At 35.9% G+C, this 22758-nt stretch overlaps 2 protein-coding genes across 3 annotated transcripts in view; both read right to left on the bottom strand.

Moving 5' to 3' along the window:
• slc25a55a (solute carrier family 25 member 55a) overlaps positions 1-22758 on the bottom strand; it is a 640168-nt gene that overhangs the window by 389086 nt on the left and 228324 nt on the right. The window lies entirely within an intron of this gene.
• The window catches only part of sycp1 (synaptonemal complex protein 1), an 85132-nt gene that overhangs the window by 41458 nt on the left and 20916 nt on the right, over positions 1-22758 (bottom strand). The window contains exons 8-16 of the mRNA XM_051924314.1: positions 8646-8704; positions 7655-7724; positions 7276-7349; positions 6912-7020; positions 6711-6805; positions 6395-6579; positions 5875-5942; positions 5734-5795; positions 1913-2029 (exon numbers count right to left, since the gene is read on the bottom strand). Coding sequence (XP_051780274.1) covers positions 1913-2029; positions 5734-5795; positions 5875-5942; positions 6395-6579; positions 6711-6805; positions 6912-7020; positions 7276-7349; positions 7655-7724; positions 8646-8704 — 839 coding nt within the window. The remainder of the gene's footprint in view (positions 1-1912; positions 2030-5733; positions 5796-5874; positions 5943-6394; positions 6580-6710; positions 6806-6911; positions 7021-7275; positions 7350-7654; positions 7725-8645; positions 8705-22758) is intronic.

Below are 22758 nucleotides of genomic sequence, written 5' to 3'. Positions count from 1 at the left end.
CAGAGTTACAGAGTTGACTATTTTTTGGCTGAATTGCAAGATTTATATTCAACTCTGGTACTTTAGTCTCAAGTGCTTTAATAAAAAGGACTATAGCTCCAACTGTGATATTTAATGGCTCCCACACAAACACCTCAATATGGCAATTGCAAGTGAACAGTAATTCAAGAACGATGACACCTACACTGCTCTGAGTGGATGTGGTTGCAATGGTTGCACAGGGTATATCAAGCATTTAAACTACATAGCAAAAGCAAGACATTCAAATAAAGTTATGGAGCAAGAGTGACTACCAGTGCAGCTCTAGCATGTGTGTATGTTATTTGCACATTAAAGCTGTAAGACTGACTGTTTTTAAATCCCACAGGTACTGTAACTGCTCTTGTCTGCTGCATTGTTTTCTAAGGAGCATGGTCCAATCCCCTGAATAATAAAAGTAATGTAAAATCTGTTACAAGAGAATTCTTTACAAATGACTTAGACCGATCTAAGTTGACTGGAAGAAAATTGCTTGCCAGCAAGCCAGAGTGTGGCTTTATTCTTGGGGCAGAGTGGATGTTTAGACTTTATCTGGAATAAACCATGGAAAAATTAAGCTTCACAATATAAGCATGTGCTTGGACATTGTCACTTTTTCACTTACATTGTAGTAAAAATGTTTAAGAGGCTAATTTACACTTTTGTTTATTTAGGCTTAATATGAAAACTGTTTCATGCAGTAAGAACATGTTCATGATGACCACATATGTATCAAAAATGCATCACAGTGTCCTGTCCCTTTTATGGTAACATCTACTTAGAATTCGATGAGAAAAAACAAAACATGCCTGGCTACACTTTTGATGTGCACTGCATTTAGAAGCATTATTTACACAAGGATATGAAATGTGTTTAAGCTGCAAAAAGCCTTCAAAAGCTACAAATGGACGACTGTCTTTAAACATTAGTTCAACAAAATTCTCTATTTGTTATTGCTTAATTCTGGCAGGGAGCACTGCTTGATTCTCTCTGAAGCAAAATTTGGTATGACATGAAATCAACAAACACATTTCAGATAGTTCCTTTCCATCAGAACCTTTTAAAGCCTGCTCAAAATGTGCGACTTCACTGTTATTTTACTGTGATACACTGGCCAGTTCTGATTGTCCTTTAAACATTTTCTAGCTATATATTTTCAATACGCTTAAAATATCAGGCACTCAAAAAAAAAATACCAATAAAATAATGGTTTTATGATTGAATTTTTAATATGTAAACAACTTTTTATAATGTAAATGGTTTTTGTTCATGTCCTACACAATTACATTTTTATTGGTTATACTGCAGATTACAGGCAACTTGTAATCACTTTTTCCTCAATGTTGACTAATTTGTGTCTGTATTTGATAGATGAATGATTAATAACGACCAATACTAATAACAACCAATCAATAATTAATAACCAATCATATTTTATAAAAGCTATGGTTCGTAACTTGTCATATGCTAAAGCGAAGTCAGAAAAAAACTTGCCTTTAAAAATTGTTATCAACTGAATTCTTTGTCTTTTAAATATAAACTTAGTTAAATTGGAAAAATGTATAAATAATACTATACTAATTCTTCAGAATTTTAAAGCACATTACATTAGACATGTATTCTTGCATTTACAAAAATATAAGAAATAAAACTGACAATGTCAGCCAATATTTACTTCACATTATGTACTGGAAGCTTAATTTAAATTATAATTTACCTCCACTATTTGTTATCAACTAAACATTTTACATTTTCTTCCTTTTATATTTATGTACCTCTTAATTTATGTATTTATTTAAAGAGCTTCTGTAAAAAGGAAATTTTCTCCCCAGGGACAAATAAGGTTCTCTCTCTAGCTATCTTTGTACTATTAAACATCTTGCTCTATCCAAACCTTAAGATCTTCAAAATCACTTTTTTCCAGTTCCATCTTGCCTTTCAACTTTGCGGTTTCATTTTCTTCATTTTTAAGCTTATATTCCAGTTCACCCAGTGACCTTCTGGCAATATCCTAATGGAAAACCACAAAAACATCCATGTTAAATAATCAATGTTTTTACATCATCATGATAGCATGATACTTCAAAAATTGCATTTAACAACTGAAATAAGTTGTGTCAGAAGTGGATCCAGGCTCTGCCAGGACATTGGTATAAGGAAACATGGCATTCTGGCACCATAGTGTAGTAAGAAATGACCTGTTATTCCATACAACTACCCTGTTATTATGAAAAGCTGTTGCCACCGGAACAAAAAACACCCCTCTATGGCTATTCACTAGACGGCAGCACTACAGTAGATACTGAAACTGAGACACATCAGGAAGCCCTGCCATCAAGATGGCCGCATCTATAGTGACTGCATACTGAGATTCGAGTTCTCTTGAATGTGGCTTTTTGACAGGGTTAATGACGTACCTCGTATTCAAAAACATTATTTGAAAATCATGATTTAGGCTGAAAACTCATGCTTCGCTGCCATTTTCTTTAAGAGAAGTCATACTGTGTACTGTTGACAGGGTCATATCCCTCATTTCTAGGAGCAGGGTCTCCTGGGTAGTGACCCTGACTTAATCAGAAACCAGCATAAAAAGGTCAGTCTTTCACTAGGAACCTTATCCGATGTATGGATAAAATCCTTAATTTCATTTTGATCTATTGTGTGTTTCCTCTTCTTGTATTGCCTGGTTTCAACTTATGACCTGTTATTTAACATTGATTTTGCCTCTCGTCTGGGTTACAGTCGCTATAGTTTATTTTTGTTTTCTTTAGTTGTATCTTTTCCCCACTTCTCCCGGTTTACTCACAAAATCAGTTTATCCTGTTCTCCTGCTGAGTCAGGACAAGCAGGACCATCTGTGTTTCTTTACAAACAGTTAATGTTTCACACATGACCAATGTGTATTTATTTAAAGACCTTGCATTAGGTTCATATCTAAGTAAGTGATAAATCGACAAAATGTATACACAGTGCTACAGTACTACTGTGGTTGGAAGGAGTGTCAAGAAATACTATTGTGTGATATATCAACAGAGAAACAGTGCCACATGCATTGTGATGGTTAACATACTATCTTTTTCACAAAGAAAACCAGGCTTATTCCTGCACAACTTATTAAACTTGTTTTGTTATGGCCCCAAGCTGTTCCAGGTGGAGTCATATTTTCTCCTGTTATTTATTGCAGATTGGAATCACAAGCATAATCTCTCCCCATTATACAGTACAACAATCATGTTTCTATGTCATTTAAAGTTTCATACTGTAAATCAAGTTTTTGACATACAGTAGAACCTCTGGTCACGAACGTTTCAGAACATGTACAAATCGGGTTACGATCAAAAAGTTTGCCAAAATTTTGAATCTGTTCACGACCACACGCTCTGGTGGCAAACAAAAACACTGGTGGCCAGTTTCCCTACACACGTTCATATGCGGCAATGATTTCCCATTCTCCGTTTCCCATTTTCTTTTCTTTGCGTATACAGTGCCTAACAAAGCAGCTGATGTTTCAAAAGGAGTTACAATGTTAACCAAGCAGAGGCCTCAAGTACTGGAAGAGGTGGAAAAACTGTTGCTAGTGTGGTTGAACGAGAAGCAACTTGCAGGGGATAGCGTAAGTGAGAGCGATCATATGAGAGAAAGCTAGGAAGATTCATGGCAATTTGGTGAAAAAAGAATCCTTCGAGCAGCGAAGGTGAGGAATTTAAAGCCAGTAGAGGATGGTGTGAAAAGTTTTGCAAGAGAAGTGGCATTTAATTTTTTTCCTCCTTTGCTTAAAACTCATTAAAAAAAGTGTTTACAGCGAGTGGCTCGTAAGGGTCTAGCACAAACTCTTACAATGTTAGCTTTCTCTGTTGTTCAAACAGTGCATTCTATGGTATAATTAACTATTTTTGTTTGTAAAAAATATATATATTTACATACAGTTTGTACGGTCTGGAACGGACTAATTGTATTTACATACAATCTTATGGGGAAATTACGTTTGGGTCGCATGCAGAGTTTCGAAACGAATTATGGTCGTGACCAGAGGTACCACTGTATAACTTTTAGCCTTGCCCAATTAAATCGGGGTGGCTTAGTATTGGACAGAGTGGTTATAATACCACACCTCCTGAAAACTCAGTTGTTTATAATCATATACTGTTTTTAGTCTAAACACACTATTTTTTTTTACCACAGAGCTAAAGTTTCAAAAGATCAAGTGATATGAAATACTACAGTGCAATCTACAGACACAGAAACAGCATGACATATGGTATGATTAGCATGCTTACCTTTCAACCAAGAATACTATATAAAAAAAAAAATCTTTCCAATACTAACAATAACTGCACTAAATGTAACAGGTTTAAGAGTAATAAAGAATGATAATAAAAAAATGTATTACTTTTAATTATTCAATTTTTTCCCCTGAGCAACACTTAGTAACTCTGCTGCTCTATCACCACTGGTTAAATTGGCAGTTTACCAAAGTTAGCTGGTTGCCCATAACATCTTTTTTTTCCTCCACTGTCTGCAGTTCTAGCTATGGGTGAGATCCATTCTTTTCAAAGCATTTGACACCACTTCAAATTATGTCTTTATCAGCCTCCCTCCGAGCCTCATCTCTTTCATCATGGTGCACCTCTTTACCCAATCATACTCTGCTTTTTGATCCACATGCCAAACCCATTCTAGTCTGTTTTTTCTCAGCACAACAGTTACTTCAGCTACACCAAGTCTTCTTCCTTATTCAGCATTTTTGTACCTCTCATCCATGGCACTCCATCCAACCGTCCACCTGACCATTCTAATCTCTGTCTTTTCCAGCTTTGTTTCATTTCGGCCTTCATCTACAATGTCTCACATAGAGAGAACTACTTCTCACACAGCTTTCATAAGCACCATCAATGCCAGAAAGACTCTTTTAAAAGTCAGAATGAGCAACAGCTCTCTGAATTTCTTCTATGCCCCTGTCAACCTGGCTATTACTGCTGTGCCCACACCTCCATTTGCACTCAACATGGTGCCTAAGTATCACAATTTTCCCTTGTTTCTCCAGAACACCTCAATTGATACTTTTACACATACTCCATCACTCCAACTTTCTACAAACAAAGGTTGCACTTGCTGCCAATTACTTTCATATCCCTAAATTTTTATGCACCCACTTCTGACATTCCATACACCGGACTGAGTTTCTGACAACACCTCTACTCCACTGCTACATGGCAATGCACCCAACTCTTTCAAGCCTTCTGCTGCTACTCCTCCAACCATCAAATTGGTCTTTTAGCGCATTTAACCTGAGATTTGATTATTAATCTATGCATCTACTCTATCAATAAATGCATACTAATACATATTATACATTAGAAGTTTATGGTATTTTGGGTTTTCTTGATACTTTGTGTGTTGTCTATATTTGTTCAAACGTAAATGTAAAAATGCTTTGTGTATGTAAATCTGAACTATGCAAAAGTATTAGAACAAATAAATATATGTATTTCGTCTTTCTGCTTACTAGATATTTCAGAGCGTTCTGGTGATTGCTATAGAGGTAGGAAACAATGATTTAATTTGACATAAATAGTCCTCTCCTTTGGCCTTTTGCACTGGAAATCAGATTAAAGTGGAGAGGCTGACTGCCGCTTAGAATGAAAAATAAATTCTATACTGAAAAATAATCTGGTGATAGAGAAACAGTAATAACAGTAATTAGTACAGCATTACCAAATCACCCTCAAGCTCCAAGATTTTTCTTTCCCTTTCTTTTTTATGTGTTTCTTTTTCCTCTAAAACAGAGATAACCAATTATTAAATAATGTCTTCATAAACATAACATCTGTAAGATCTAAAATAATACAAAATTACGTATTTCCAAGATTTTGCCTTTAAGTTCCAGGGTAATTTTGGTTAAAGATTCTTCACAATCCTTCAACCTGCCAGTAACACAAATACAAAAAAAAAAAAATAACATTTTAAGACCATAATACAGCATTGCACATTGCTAAATATATTTTACATAGATAAACCTTTCCTGAACATAAAACTAAGTGTCACCTTTTTACCTAAATACACAGCTAATCATATCTTCCTGGCTTTTCATTCATAACTAAAAAGACCAATGTCAAACATTTTGAAATCTCTGCTAAAACTAGTATGGTTATAATCTCCTAGATCTCTCATGCAAAACGAATCTAAATTTCAAACAAAAGAGAAAGCACATCACCTGGCTATGTAGTAATGGCTAAACTCTTCCTAACCTTTACTTTAAATGGTGAAGTTCCTCCAGTGCAACATATGCAACTACATGAAAATATCTTTTTAAATGTGTGTAAAATAAACATCAACTAAGGGTATCATGATAAAGTATACCAGTTGCAATGTTTACCTTTGTTGCTCCATTTTAAGCACTGCTTCTAAACTTTGAACAGTTTCTTTTAAATTTTTAATTGTCACAGACTGATGCTCTTTAGTTGTTTTAAGTTTTTCCAAATCTGCCTCCTTATCTTTAAATTGCTGCCTTAGCATTTGCTCTCTTTTCTCTAGTGATATTTCAAGGTCTTTCTGGTGTGCCTAAGGAGAGTACAACATAAAATCATTTGAAGTCTTGATTTTAAATATTTCCATTTCTAACTGATACAAAAACAATCCTCCCAGATAATACTTTTTATGTTCAATAAATTAACTAAGTAAACCGCTCAAACCTTAGCTGCCTCTAAGGACTGCTCTGCTTTTGTCAGTTGTTTGACAAGTTCATTTTGTTTATATTGCGATTTCAGTAAATCATCATGCAGTATTTCTAAAAACATAAAAATATATATTTTTGTTAGATTTAGTTGTTTCTTTCATTTTGGCTTTTATTTAACAACTGCATAAACACTAAAAATGCAGATGTATTTATTTACTTGCAACTTCTTCTTGTTGGTCACATTTTTTAACGGATTCTTGAAAATAAACATGCATTTTCTGAAGTTCATCTTCATTCTCATTGCATTTTTTTTGTAACTTCTCCACCTTAAAAAGTATATATTTAATTAGCAAATATATTGACTATGTTTAGTATAATTCATACTTAGTGTTCAATTTACTTTGGACAAAACTGAAATTTGTGTGTGATGTACACTACATATACATATATATCACTGTAAGAAGTGAAAAACGAAAGACTTTTGAAAACATTATATTGTTATTGTAACTGTGCATTTGTGAGAACACAGTCATCTTTATTATACAATAAAAATAAAAAATACAATTTTAGAAAAAAATAACCTGGCTTTGTTTTGTCTTCAATTCTGCTTCACATGCTTTGGTAAATTCTTCACTTTTCTGTAACCTATCTTTAACTTGGAAAAATAAAATACTACATATGTTAGAATTTAAAAAAAAAGTCATCTATGATTCATCTGTTCTTTAAAAAAACTACATGGTGTGAGCCAATATGAATAATCTTTTCAGGACAGTGTATACATCTAGTATTTATGTGTATTAATAGGAAAAGATGCAGAACTGAATACTGCTACACATAACTGACCATGTTGTTTGTCTAATATGTTGTTACTAAAGTGAAAAACTTGTCTAGCAAAAATGCAGAGTGGATAAACAACAGTAAAACATTACCTTATAAGAAAAAATGCTTTAAGATTCTTACATTTAAAAATAATACTTTCTTTTTCATTTATTGCTTGTATTCTTAGGTCTTCAAAATCCACCACCATCCTCTAAAAAAGAAAAGCATACCATGCTGGCATTAAACCTACAAACTAAAATGGAAATAAAAACCCCAATACTTTTACCCATATTCTGCATTCAATATGTATTGTGCATAACCAAAAACCACAAAAAAAGGCCATCCCTCCACTGGATTGACTTTTAAGTGTTTTCTGTGTTAACTTGCCCCAGCCGCTTTTTATTGTGTTTCTTTGTACAACAATAATGTAAAGGTTTTTCAGAGTGACTTTCATACATGCTTTTAAGTTATAACTATGCTTTTAAGCTACTCTTTGTAAAAAGGTATTCTATGTGCAGTTCTGTAAAGCAAAGAAGAAAGTCACAATTTGCTTTCCACAATTGTCTTTCATGCAGTACCAAGGGCACAAAATGAGTAGCCTCTTCAGCAATTTAGTATGGAATCAATTTTTTGCTTGTTTTCTGTAAACAGAAATCCAAAGAATGAAACATCAGCTGCATTATATAATATGTTTACATGCAGTAAATACTATAAAGACTGAAAGAGCTACACAAATTTACCTACATAATATAGCACAATCCATAAAAGAAAGACCAACCAAATATTTCCAGTATGTATGCAAAGAAGAATGTCACGTTTGACAGCAACATTTCTGTTTACACAAAAATTTACATTACATTAAGCAAATTAAGAATGAAAAAGAGATACACAAGAGACTCCTTGTGCTTGTTCTATGCACATGCAGAAATTACTTTAAAATAAATTTATTTTGCCCTGCGGTGGGCTGGCGCCCTGCCCAGGATTGTTTCCTGCCTTGCTCCCTCTGTTGGCTGGGACTTGGCTCCAGCAGACCCCCCGTGACCCTGTAGTTAGGATATAGCAGGTTGGATAATGGATGGATGGATACATTTATTTTTGAATTTGTTTGAAAATATCTATAATAGCTGTTTACCTGGATTAATTCATTGTTTTGAATGAATAGCTGATGTGTTTCTTCTCTTTCTGTTTCATCTAGAGTTGAAAAAAAAAAAAATTCAACCCTCAATAATTTAGAAGAAAATTTGTTCACTGCAAAGATGGCTGTCAGGACCAAAACTAGACAACAATGAGGCTTTAAACATGATAGGAGAATAATAATTCTTTGCATTTATATAGCACTTTTCTCACTACTCAAAGCACTTAGCGATTGCAGGTTAAGGGCCTTGCTCAAGAGCCCAACAGAGCAGAGTCCCTTTCGGCATTAACGGGATTCGAACCGGCAACCTTCTGATTGTCACTGCAGATCCCTAGCCTTAGAGCCACCACTCCGCCTAATACAATACAGTATAATTAAAAATAGACATTGCAATAGTTGCAACTTGGTGGCTTATCACCAAATAACGTTATTGCATAATATTTTAGTGATCATCACATGAGCAGTTACTCCAGAAAAGCAAGGTTTGAAAATATAGTTTTTTACCTATATATATTCAACACACTTATGAAGTCACTCTTCATCCATAAATCTTTTATGAAATGGCATTCGGCAGACAACAAATAATTGGACACAACTTTCCCTAGATTACTAAATGGCAACAATGAGTTTGTCTAAATCAATGTTTCCCAGGTTCAGTCATGAGGAGTCCCAGTGGCTTTTATTCTAACAAGTTTTACGGTCAGTTAATTGTTTTCCCTCTAAATTATCTTATTGTTTAATCATGTTGTATTTTTTCCCTTCCTTATTTTATTCTGCATTTAGAAAAGTGCAACAGTGTGAGATTTATGTTTAATAATAAATTTAAATATTTGTATTTTGTCATTTTCCTATTGATTTATTTTTTCTGCTCCTTTTAACTGTATCCTAATAATGACAATAAAAGAAGCAGAACTGGTAGAAGGGCAAATAAACTGACTTCTGAAAAGCAATGGCTTTTTCAGTATCATATTCACTTAATATACATGAAAACTGGGGAATAAAATCTTAAATATCTAGAACGCCTGGAACACTTTAATGAATATAATGATTATGTTAATTCTGGAAATCTTAAAAACCAAGATAATAGATAATATTAGATAATAATCATCTTCATGTAATATGCAAAAAGACTTGCTACATTTCAATTAATATTTAGAAAACACAGTTTTGTAATTTCTGTATTAGCACTAAATGTAGAAACAAATAAATACAGCACAGTTAATTAATTCAGGAGTCCAGTTAATAGTAAGTATAAGTCAGCTGAAAGTAGCCCTGTGTCATGTTTGTGCTTTATAAAAGTTCTGTTTCTATTAGTAATCTTTTTTATCATTTTTACTTGACACTTTATTGCTTATTGTGTTGATTTAACCACTGCTATTTGGCAATTTATTAGCTAATGGCCACAGTCATGTTGTTGTCAGAATCATTTAATCATATATATATATATATACAGTGGAACCTCGGTATACGAACAAGCCACTTTCCCTTTTGGTTTGTACATGTTCAGTCTCTTCCTGTGCAGCGAGCAAGAGAGAGAGCGCGAGACACACACACACACACACACACACACACACACACACACACACACACACGCAGCGCGAGAGAAAGCACACACACAGGCAACGCGAGAGACGTGCACACAGGCAGCGCGAGAAAGAGACGTGCACACAGGCAGCGCGACAGAGAGACGCGCACACAGGCAGCGCGACAGAGAGACGCGCACACAGGCAGCGCGACAGAGAGACGCGCACACAGGCAGCGCGACAGAGAGACGCGCACACAGGCAGCGCGACAGAGAGACGCGCACACAGGCAGCGCGACAGAGAGACGCGCACACAGGCAGCGCGACAGAGAGACGCGCACACAGGCAGCGCGACAGAGAGACGCGCACACAGGCAGCGCGACAGAGAGACGCGCACACAGGCAGCGCGACAGAGAGACGCGCACACAGGCAGCGCGACAGAGAGACGCGCACACAGGCAGCGCGACAGAGAGACGCGCACACAGGCAGCGCGACAGAGAGACGCGCACACAGGCAGCGCGACAGAGAGACGCGCACACAGGCAGCGCGACAGAGAGACGCGCACACACATAGGCAGTTCGAGAGAGACAAACGCGCACACACACAGGCAGCGCGAGAGAGACAGACGCGCACACACACAGGCAGCTCGAGACAGAGACAGACGCACACACACAGGCAGCGCAAGAGAGAGAGAGACAGACGCACACACACAGGCAGCACAAGAGAGGGGGCTGGACGCATAAGGTAGGAAGGCAGTTAAAGAATGCACCGGGCTTGATTTTGTTTTCACTTCTGTTTACAGCGATCGTTTCATAGTGTGCATTGTTACTTTCTTGGTGGTTTATTAAATTACGGATTTTTTCAAATGTTAATTTTTTTCCCTGTGCTTAAAACTCATTAAAAAAAAAAGTGTTTTAGCCAGCAGTTGGTAGCGCTATAGCACGAACTATTGCAGTGTTAGTTTTTTCTATTGTTCAAGGTTTTCTCAGTGTTATTCAATGTTTTTACATTTAGTTTACTGTTACGCTGTGCATTCTATGGTTTAATTAACTATATTTGTGCTTAAAAACTTAAAAAAAATATATATATTTACATACAGTTTGTATGGTCTGGAATGGATTAATTGTATTTACATACAATCCTATGGGGGAAATTGCTTCAGTTCACGACCAAATCGGTTTACGACCAGAGTTTTGGAATGAATTATGGTCGTGAACTGAGGTTCCACTGTGCACAGTAGACCCCCGTGAAGATGCAGTTCAGGGTTTGGATTTTTCCTTAGAACCTAACTATTAATTGTTTGCGGAAAGCGCAAATATCCTCTGCAATTTTTTATGGCTATTTTTGTGGCAATACTGTGCTGTCGAGGGAACAGGAAGCAACCGCTGAGGGAAACGCGGTTTGGGATGGTGAAAGTAGCCAATCCGAGAGCGTTATTCATTTCCCCTTGCTGCTGATTGACTGTTGCCCCATGACGCGTCTCCAGCTGAGTGTCCTCGTGTTTTCCATTTTGTTATTGTATTCACTTTGTTGTTCTTAAACGCACAAGATGTTGCCGAAACGCCCTGCACCTTCTAAGGCTTCTGTTTAAAACACTCCGGGAGAAGGTTGAACTACTGGACTTGATCCGGGAACTAAAAAGTTATGCTGCAGTAGCGCGCCACTATGGCATTAATGAAAGCACAGTACGCTACATAAAGAAGAACAAGGAAGCGATCCGGAGTACCATATCTGTAAGTTTCTGTGATAGAGCCAAAAAGGTAACGACCGTAAGGAATAAAAATATAGTCAGAAGAAGACCCGTCCAAAGATACGACTCCTCCTGAAGTGCCTGAAGAAGAGGCGCCACCCGAGGAGTTGTAAATCCTCTGCATTGTACTGCACAGCTACTTCATCATCATGATCAATATCATTCATCATTGGTGAGTACCTGTACATTTCACTGTATTTTAATGAAGTGTTTGTGTGTGTCCTGCGGTGGGTTGGCACCCTGCCCAGGATTGGTTCCCTGCCTTGTGCCCTGTGTTGGCTGGGATTGGCTCCAGCAGACCCCCGTGACCCTGTGTTCGGATTCAGTGGGTTGGAAAATGGATGGATGGATGGAAATTATGACATATTTACTCTACTTGTAACAAAGAAAACGACAGGGCATACCAAAGAAAACGCGCTTGCATGAATTACAGTAAATATAGTGGTAAGATCGGTATTTTACATTATAGCACCACAGGAGACACAGCAGTACAGTACTGTACAGTAGACGGTTTACCTTTACATTCTTTTTTTAGGTAATGTATTAAGGTAATTTGTTAGGTAATGTATTAAGCTGAGTCTGCAATGAAATTAAAGTGCTTTGGGGTATATTTTGGGTTTAAACTATAAAAATTGCCATTTAAAAGGAATTTTTTAACCACATCCAAAAGTCATGGTTTTTCACAATTCACGGGTGCTCTAGGAACGTAACCCTCGCAAATTTTGGGGGTGTACTGTATATATATATATATATATATATATATATATATATATATATATATATATATATATATATATATATATATATATATATTGTGGGAGTTTATCCCATGAAAAAAACAAGTCTTGAATCAGAAAAAGGTTTGGGGACCGTCCCCATATATTGTCCCAAGACAATATAAAAATAAACAGATCAAAAGTCTTATTTTTAAAGTACAGTTGACATTTTACTTCGAGAAAAATGGTGGTTTTATACACAAAGGATTATGGGAACAGGAAATGGTTGGCATGAAGTGACTTGATCTGAAAGAGACGGAAGTGACGTCATTGATGATGGCCGGAAGTGACGTTATCACGACCATTTTGATACCCGGAAGTGGAGGTAATTATTTTCCTTCTGGTTTTCTGTGGAAAGAAGAGATTCAGGTAAGTACCACGTGATAACCCCTTATCTCACGATAGTTCACTCACCTTTAGGCTCTTTGACTGCCTCCTAATCGCACGTGTGTGACAACATACTGTGTATATCTATATATATGTGACGTACCTTCTGTATAAAACTCTAAAGTTATCTTTAGGTAATAACGTGATCCCCCCCTGGCTGCAAAACAAATGCGTTCCTGCATCTCTCACCCTAATTCAATAATTTAACTTTAATGCAAAGCAAATAACAGAGTTCTGCGATTGTACTTAATATAACAAGTTAGAAAAGACAACTTAATTAAAATTTTTTTTACATAAGAAAAAAAAAAAAAGAGTGGATGGGTAAACTGGCACACACACACACACACACACACACACACACACACACACACACACCACGGAGGAGAGCAAGGCGAAGTAAGGAAGAAAGAAAAATGAAGAAAGGTGGATAGGAGAAACTGCCTAATGGAGCAGCCCTAAACCAGCTCTTTATTAACTGGACATCATGAAGCCAGTCGTGGATAGTACAGCCAGAAGACTAGTTGATATGGGAAGCCGAAAGTTCAAGAAGGATAACATTGCAAAATGAAGACTTAGAAGACTGCAAATTGAGGTGTCAACACGAAGACCAGACATGTTCTCTTGGTAATACCCCTATTTATATAACCAACATTTATACCGTATTTACTTCTGTCAAGTATGTGCTAAAGTTAGTTTTCTTAAGTATAAATATGGACCATAGATGTTTCCTATGTTGCCAAAGAAAATAATCACCTCTCAAAATTATTCACTGAAAGCTCCTTACCAAATTGTAGGTACCTAGGTTGGATCTCTATACTGTGATATATCAATAACATCATGGTGTTTTGTTTGAAGTATGAATAGTTTCCTTAAAAAAGAACATGTAAAAATGAAATATTGCTCTATTTCTATCGTTCTGCATGTGCTTCTAATACTGATAGAGCCTTCTCACTCAACAAAATTATTTTACTACTGACATGTTACTGTCATGTATTATCTAAAAAGACTCACATCTTCAAAGATAGTAGCAATTTTTTTCTTAAAACTAATGTCAGTTTGAAAGCAGTTACCACTGTAGGATTGTCTACTTTAAATGAAGATAATTTAATCTCAGTAAAATTGCTCTTTTAAACACAGGGAAATGTACAAATAATTAAAATATACAGAATACGTCCCTAAACATTGTGATCACTAATTTTGTCACAAAATTCACAACAACTCCTCCAAGAACACCTATTAGCTACAGTGTTTGGTGCTTACTAAGATGTGACAGACCCTGGCAGAAGACAAGCTGCTTTGTACAGGTTGTTCAAAATATAAACTTTTATTTTCCAGCTGTTTTAATAGATTGCACTATGCTCAGGAGTGAGTTTGACCCATCCTTCAAAGCATATTTACTTAAGGTAGTTCAAGTGGTCTGTGCACCATAACTTTCAAATACTGCTACAGATTTTGAACTGGATAGAGATAGGGCTTTAACAGAACCATTTTAGGACAGTCACTTTTTTTTTTTGAACCCCTTTAAACTTTCTTCAGCCTTGTGTTTTGGATTACTGCCTTAAAATATTCAGTTTCATTTAAGCTTGAGTTTTTTTTAATGAAATACGTTCTCTCGCAATACATGCAGTATCTTCTACCATCTAATCTTTCCTCTGTTTTAACCACATATACAGTTCCTGGTGATGAAAAGCAGCATAATGCTAGCACCACCAATCTTCGCATAAGGTATAATGTTTCTGAGGTCTGGCCAGTGTTACATTTGTGCCACACATACTGTATCTCTTCGAATTTTGGTCAAAAAGCTCTACCTTGGTCTCATCTGGTTACAAATTCTGATCCCACATCACCACTGGGTCAATCTTGTGGTTTTTGGCAAACTTCAACAATGTTCTGAAATTATTAAATTTGAGTGGTAACAGGGTAGCATCATTTAAATTTCTTACCACCACTATCACACACAGTTTGAATAGGGATGGAAACTAAATTATCTCATCAAAAAGCTCAGCTGTGCACCTTTCCCCCACCAAGGTAAAAAGTCTAAACTGTCAAAATTATTGCTGGTTTATTTTATAGACAAGTCATTGTAGGAATCCATACTTTCTCTGCAAATGTCTGTTTTGGCAAAGCATTTCTTTATTTAAATCCTGTATCGCATGCAGCATGTCATTCTGACAGCAGAAAGGACAATAGGCTTAAAACTGCACTCAGTTGATGATCGTTATACATCACTGGTCAGAAAATGTGGATTTAATATAATCAAAAGGCTAGACTCAACTTGGTACTCATCTCATTGGGTTATTGCCGCCACAGAAACATTACCGGTCATTAAAAGTAAGAACTACTTTACACATTAATAGTTTCTGCTCTACTGCAGTCAATCTGGCTAAACAATTCTTCCTAATCACTAAACACCACTACCAATCCTAAATTATGCTTACACTATAAAGAATAGTTACATATTATTGTGTAAGAGTACAGTTCTACATTGTAACATAAAAAAAATATATAATTATATGGATGGAATATTCCTTTAATCATATCTGTCTCTGCATTTTAATCCTTTTTAATCACTACTCTGCCTCCAACGTTAATCAGCATCAATGCATAAATCCAATATAAATATAGGTACTTAAATTTAAATTTAAAGTAACCTCCCTCTAACTTCACAAATATTTTTATATTCCTATATAAAGCATTTTTTTCTGCAAGATTTCATTTAATTTTCTTTTCTGTGAAGAGACTGCACTTGCTGTAGGCAGCAAAGCTACTAAAATAGGCATACAAAAGACTACATGTACAGAAAATGATCTCATATCTCTGCAAAACATTTTGTGGATGAAAAGATATTGCAATTCAACGTGAGAAAAGCTGCAATGAAAAAGGAAAAGGAGATTCCAGTACTAAGGAGCTGTGCACTAACTATACAGTAATCCCTCGCTACTTCGCGGTTCACTTTTCACGGATTCACGACTTCGCGGATTTTATATGTAAGCATATCTAAATACATAACGCGGATTTTTCGCTGCTTCGCGGGTTTCTGCGGACAATGGGTCTGTTTACTTGCTTCCTCACTTGGTTTGCCCAGTTGATTTCATACAAGAGATGCTATTGGCAGATTGCTGAAAAGCTACCCAATCAGAGCACGCAGTTAAGTTCCTGTGTGCTGCTGATTGGCTCAGCGATGAGTGTTGCATTAACCAGGAAGTCTCATCTCACTCATTCATCATTAACGTGCTAATGCTTCAGGGGCCGTGTCCAAGCACCAACAGAAGATGCAAATGATTGCAGAAAAGGTAAAAGTTTTGGATATGTTGAAGGAAGGGAACAGCTACACCGCTGCAGGACATCGATTCTCTTTATTTAAAAAGGAGGAAAAGCATATAAGATCTACAGCCGCAGTGTCCTTTAACCAGGGTGCAAAACGAGTTGCAAGTGGACGTGATAAGGCAGTAGTCTGGATGGAATCTGCTTTAGGAATCTTTGCAACAAGGTCGACGACGTCATGACCGCCTAAAAGCTGCTACGTGTACTTCGCTATACAGTAAGTGTAAACTTATCTACCGATTTCATATTGCTTAGCAGTTGTTCCTGTTTTTAATAGAGTAAATGGTGGGTTGTAAACAATACAGGGAGGGTTTAAAAACGTCCAAATACACGTTAAATAATTAAATAAATATAGTGTCCCTACTTCGCGGAAATTCAGTTATCGCGGTCGTCCTTGGAACCTATCTCCCGCGATAAGTGAGGGATTACTGTATATGAAAATGGAATATAAGTAGTACACATGGACTAATGGTTACATGAACATAAAAACATTTGATGTTTTGCTCAAAAAAAGACTATTTAGTATTACATTTGTTGTCTTATTTTGTAAGTTAATACCCAAGATGTCCAAAAATCTTAAAAGTTTAGATATTCTATGATATTAGTGATAACGGACAGCAATCAGTTAATATAGGTGCTTTTGTAAATGTGCTGAAACAACGCCTTGATATCTAAAACAAACATTTTAGTACGTGGATGGCCTAGTTGGACATAAATATACTTGTCCTGGTAGATCTGTGCTAGTTTTATGTTAAACACATCACATGAGTATCAATATATAAAAGCATTCCATTTTCTAGTTAGCATCATCATAAGTACTACTACAGAGTCTAGAATTAACAAAGCAATTCTTCAATAAAATCTTTTCAAATGGATTGAGTCAAGAGTTTAATTTTCATTGAAATGTGTATGGAGGGCTGTTTTAACATTTCATTTTTCATGTTATAGAATATATCCCATTTTATTTGAGCAAATTACTGTAACATATATATATACAGTTTAGCCAAAACTGAAACATAATTGTAAAATCTAATTGGAGATATGTGTAATTTCATGTTGACTAGTGAAAACTTAAAAAAGATTTTTCACATTTCACATTATTCAATTATTTTGATTAGTGAAAATTTTAATATCCTATAAATTTTATGCATTTGTATTTAATATACTAAATAACATAATTAGACATTAGATTATTAGGTCAATTCAGAAATCAGCTCTGGATGGTATGCTAGCTTATACGGCCCACAAATGCATGGTTCCACATTCACACAGGGAATCAATCAGTAAAATTACAACCATTTCTTTGGAGGAAATGTATTTCATTAATATTCTAATTAGTCAATAATTAATTGATACCTGTATCTCTCATTCTAATTCTTACTAGTGATATATATAACACAAAGTGGCTATTGCCACTGAAAAAACAGAAATGCAGAAAGCCATCAGCACCACACTACATTCATTTCAGAGTGAGTAAAATGAATGGCTGAATTGTAGATTTACTAACATTTTCTCACCTTGCGTTCTGAGTTTGATCTTATTACACAAGTTGTTAATCAATGTGGAATTAACATGTGTATAAAGATTCCTATAGACCAAAAGGCCTGAACGGTCATTCTGTTAAACACATCTAACCAAAATGTGAACTCTGGTTCAATCTTATGGACAAAATAACTCTTCTAGAGTATAAGCATATGCAATGCTTGATCCAATCACAAGAAACTAAATCTCCCATAAAAACGAGGTACATGCTCTTCTGCACATCCCTGTGGAGCAGGAAGCTAACCCACTTTTGGGGCAAAAAGCTGACCATTTCTCTTGGAAGCAAGAACACTATTTCTTTGCAAATGAAAGTTAATCTCCATAAACCCTTAGTGCTGAATGCTCTGAACTGTTATGAAGCTTGAGAGTTCCAAAGCACAAAGTCACAAAAACCCAGCTAATGACAAGAGCAAATCTTTATAAATAAAAATATGTATTCCTTACAAACATATTCACAGAGCTTTTTGTTGTTAGAGGAGCACAAAGGGCAAGAAGGAATTGCCTGCAAAAAGCAAAGGCAAGCCCAGGCAAACAAAATCTGAATACAAAATTTAAAGAGTGATCAAGGACAGAGCAAAAGGGTCACTAATATAGTAAATCATAAAAGCACAAGTACGGCTCAAAAAAAGACTCACCAACTCCCAGGTGCATTCAAATGAACTGCAAGGATTATGTGCCCCCACCCCCTGCCCCCTTTAAAGGGCTGGGGGGAGTCCCTTGTGGTGCCTCTTGGGGAATCACCCACAAAACATAATGCGCATAACATAGGCATTGGGAATACAGCAAATAATAAACAAAAGTAACATTAACACATATCAAAGACTAAAAATGAACAAAAAATAAAAAAACAAGAATATGAATACCAGCCAGGGAAGGAAGCAGCTCTCAAATCTAGTCCTCCCAGCTTAAGCTCAGTGCTAGTGATGGAGCCCATTCTAGGAAAACTGAGAAGCAGCCTTACTTCAGAAGTAGACTTCAAAACCTAAACTCTTATGCCAGAAAACAGGTAAGCTTTAAGCTACAAAGTTGCAGCAGTCACAGCAAAGAGCTAAGGAAAACAACTCCACACCATGGTCACAAAGGACTATGAGACCAAAACAAACACAAGAAAAGGTCTCAACTTGAACCAGGACCAACAACATACAACAGCGCGGACATCATCTTTAAAGACGACTTCTTTCTCTGAAGATAGATCAGATGTCAAAATAGTCAGCAAACTGCCAGCTAAAGATTTGGTTTCTCATGTTTGACTGTTACTGTGTGCCAGACTGTGGTAATGACTGTGTTAGGCAATCTTCTAGCTTTAAAAAGCTTGTAACATATTTAAAGGCAAAAGTCATGCATGCACCCTAATGGTTTAGCCTACAATCACCCATAAACATGTATTTAAAAAAGAGCCAGCTGACTTTGACATCATGCTAAAAGTCCAGAATTAATAAAATAAAGAAAACCTTTTGTAAAATAGTACTGACAAACTTTTACTCTGACAGTAAATCTTGCAGTTATGGACTGATGGACTATCAGCATTTTCTAGCTTTGACTAAAACTAAAGGAACAAACTAAACCTAATGTAAAAAGTGTAGCATTACATCTATTTGAAGGCAGACCATTTAAAAAATTTACTGCGGGTTAGGGCTAATTTCTACATTGCTTTCAATGATGCCATGAATAAGTAAAGCAATTATCATCTTAAGCAAAGCACTTAAAACATGGATGAAATAAAGTACATACACCACACTGAAATGAAATACATACACTAAATTGGTGGTAGAATCATTCTTGTGTTTATATTTATACTTCCAGCTGATAATTACAAAGTTTCATATCTTTGCTTTATATGGCAATAAACATCCCTGTAAAAGATTAACATTCTCAAACTTTATAAAATTGTAATATTTTATATGTATGTTCTTTATCCTTTCAAATTTAACAAGTAAACTAAACTTATTCTAGTGCTTGAGGACACAAATGTAAATGGTAATGTTAGCATGACTACAGAAATTGCATTCTAAAACACCCTGTCTAAATTTACCTTCAGGAGTTTGTATTTCACAATGTTACTATACTAGACGTTTTGTAAACTATGGCCATCACATTAATATCCAAATTATGCCATGAATTTTCAAAACTGGATTGAAAAGTACCATGGTTCTAAGAGATTATGACATGCTATTATCCACCCGAGTACAGAAGCATATTAGGGCCACGGAGAAGAAAAAAAAATACGGACATAATGAAGAAAAAAAAAAGTGTATGTTGACAATAAGGGCGGCACAGTGGCGCAGTGGTAGCGCTGCTGCCTCGCAGTTAGGAGACCCGAGTTCGCTTCCCGGGTCCTCCCTGCGTGGAGTTTGCATGTTCTCCCAGTGTCTGCGTGGGTTTCCTCCAGGCGCTCCGGTTTCCTCCCACAGTCCAAAGACATGCAGGTTAGGTGGATTGGCGATTCTAAATTGGCCCTAGTGTGTGCTTGGTGTTTGTGTGTGTCCTGCGGTGGGTTGGCACCCTGCCCAGGATTGGTTCCTGCCTTGTGCCCTGTGTTGGCTGGGATTGGCTCCAGCAGACCTCAGTGACCCTGTGTTCGGATTCAGCGGGTTGGAAAATGGATGGGTGGATGTTTCATTTACTAGATTTTCTCAAACCCCGTCATAAGTAATGGAGCACATTAAATGCTTTTTGTTAAGTGTTCCCTGACCCATGTTACTTGGTGCATGCTTCTTAAACTGACTGCCTCTCTTCCTGTTTATTCTCAACATATCCTTTTTTTTCTTCACTGTGTCCATATTTTTTTTTCTTCTCCACGGCCTTAATAAGCTTCTGCACCTGAGAGAGTAGCCATGGAGCACAATGCCTTTTTTTGTCCCCATGTATTGTGCCTATGTGACCACACGGTAATACCCGAACTATTCCAAAGCGATGTTTGCACTGTTTTGTGTTTTTTGTATCTCACACTCTCCTATACCTTTATCGTAAGAGCATCCCTTACCTACGTTGGAGCATTTGATTAGAGGAAAATATGAAGCTGGTTTTAAATTACCATCATTGAAGTGGCAAAAGAAATTGGTAACTGTGCTGCTGCAACAAAATTCAATGTTTCTGAGAAACTGGTACGAGATAGGAAAAGCAAGATGATGAAAAAAAAAAGTGTTGTATTTTTGAACAGGCGTATAAGTTTGGGTCTGATTTTCTGATCGATTTTTCGTGTTTCAAGACCCGACTTATACGAGAGTATATACGGTAACTCAAATTCACAAAGGTCTAAGTACAAGACAAGCCAAGTTACAAAATATAGGAAAGGCGTAACATTCAGGTGAGTTTGGGAACATAGTTAATGGTTTTGAATAAAGGACTACTTTTAATATTTGTTTATTCCCTTCATCAAAGACAGAGATATTGTAGTATTTAGCCATTTTTATATGTTTCTTTTGGTCTGGATTGAGGTTTTTATACATGAGGATTTATTTCTTGATTTTTGTTTTCAGCTTAAATTTTGTTTTTTGGGTGTTGCTTTTTGTTGCTGTCTATTTTTCCTTATTTGTTATTTTGTTTGTCATCACGAATGCCAGGACAATGATGTCATCACTTATAAACATCATAAAAACTCAAGAGATAATTTGCTTCTTTAACAAGTAGGCCCTAGTGTTAATATCCTTGTATTGATTATGACTTTTTATGACATTTTGCCTTTGCATTTGTCTTTGACTTTTAATTTTAATTGGTTAGTTCTGATTAACTTCCCTGCTTTGACTTTTGGTTCATTTCTGGCCAGACCTTTGGTTCTTGAATCATTTTATGGTTTTCCAGTCCGCTCACAATAATCCTGGGACAAACTATTAAGTGTCCATAACAGATACTACATTTTTATTCATTAAAATTTTTGTATCAAAATTAAATTGAATCAAATTCAATGATCACTAATTCACGGATAACAAAATGTACAAATATTAGTACAGGTATAGTATGTAAACAAATTTTTGCTAGCATTTTACAATTTCGTATAGTTAAAAACCTAGCACAGATAGGCTTGCAGTGACTGAAATAGCTTTCATGAACATCAAAATCCAAATCAAACTACATAAAAATTGCATTAATTAATGCATGATTGTTAGCTGCTGTTTGAGGTCGTTTTCAATTAATTATTACTCATATTTTTTAAACATAAATGTTTTGAAAGAAGTTTCTGATGAGAAGGTAAAATCTACTGTATACTGAAATCTGCCCTTGAACACTACTCTGAGATGGACATGTAAAAAATGAATATTTACAGGTTGAAATAATCACCTTAAGGTACATTTTAAACAGGAAATTAATCAGCAGTAGAGATTTCTCTGCTTTATTTTCAAATGTGAGTTTCTGAAATTTCAAGAGTATACAAAGTGCTCTATTCTAAGTACTTTTATGAAACTGTAACTTTACTAAATAAACTTCCTTGAAGAATAAGTGTATCAAATGTAAAAAAAAAAAAAAAAATCAGTTGATACAAAGCCGAATTTTTTCATACAAGCAGAAAGACAAACATAATGACAATAAAAGGTACTTGTGCGTTTTACGTGAACATACATAAAAACAGAAAATAATTACAGCAAGGAACATTTAGGAACTTTGGATAGATATTCACAGTGAACTGCCAAATGCTCTGTGTTAAAGATTAATATTTAAATTGAGATTTGAAAGTGGAAAGAGCTTAGAAGCCCTAACAAATCTGAGTAGCTTGTTTCACAGGCGGAAAATCAGAATATCAAAAGGAATAATAGATTTATTTATAGTCCATAAGTATAGATGATACAGATGTAATGAAATCTATGGATGTAC

Source organism: Erpetoichthys calabaricus, chromosome 3, assembly GCF_900747795.2.
Source record: "Erpetoichthys calabaricus chromosome 3, fErpCal1.3, whole genome shotgun sequence".
Lineage (NCBI taxonomy): Eukaryota > Metazoa > Chordata > Cladistia > Polypteriformes > Polypteridae > Erpetoichthys > Erpetoichthys calabaricus.
Note: the sequence above shows the minus strand (reverse complement) of the source record. Positions and strands in the feature narration are given on the sequence as shown.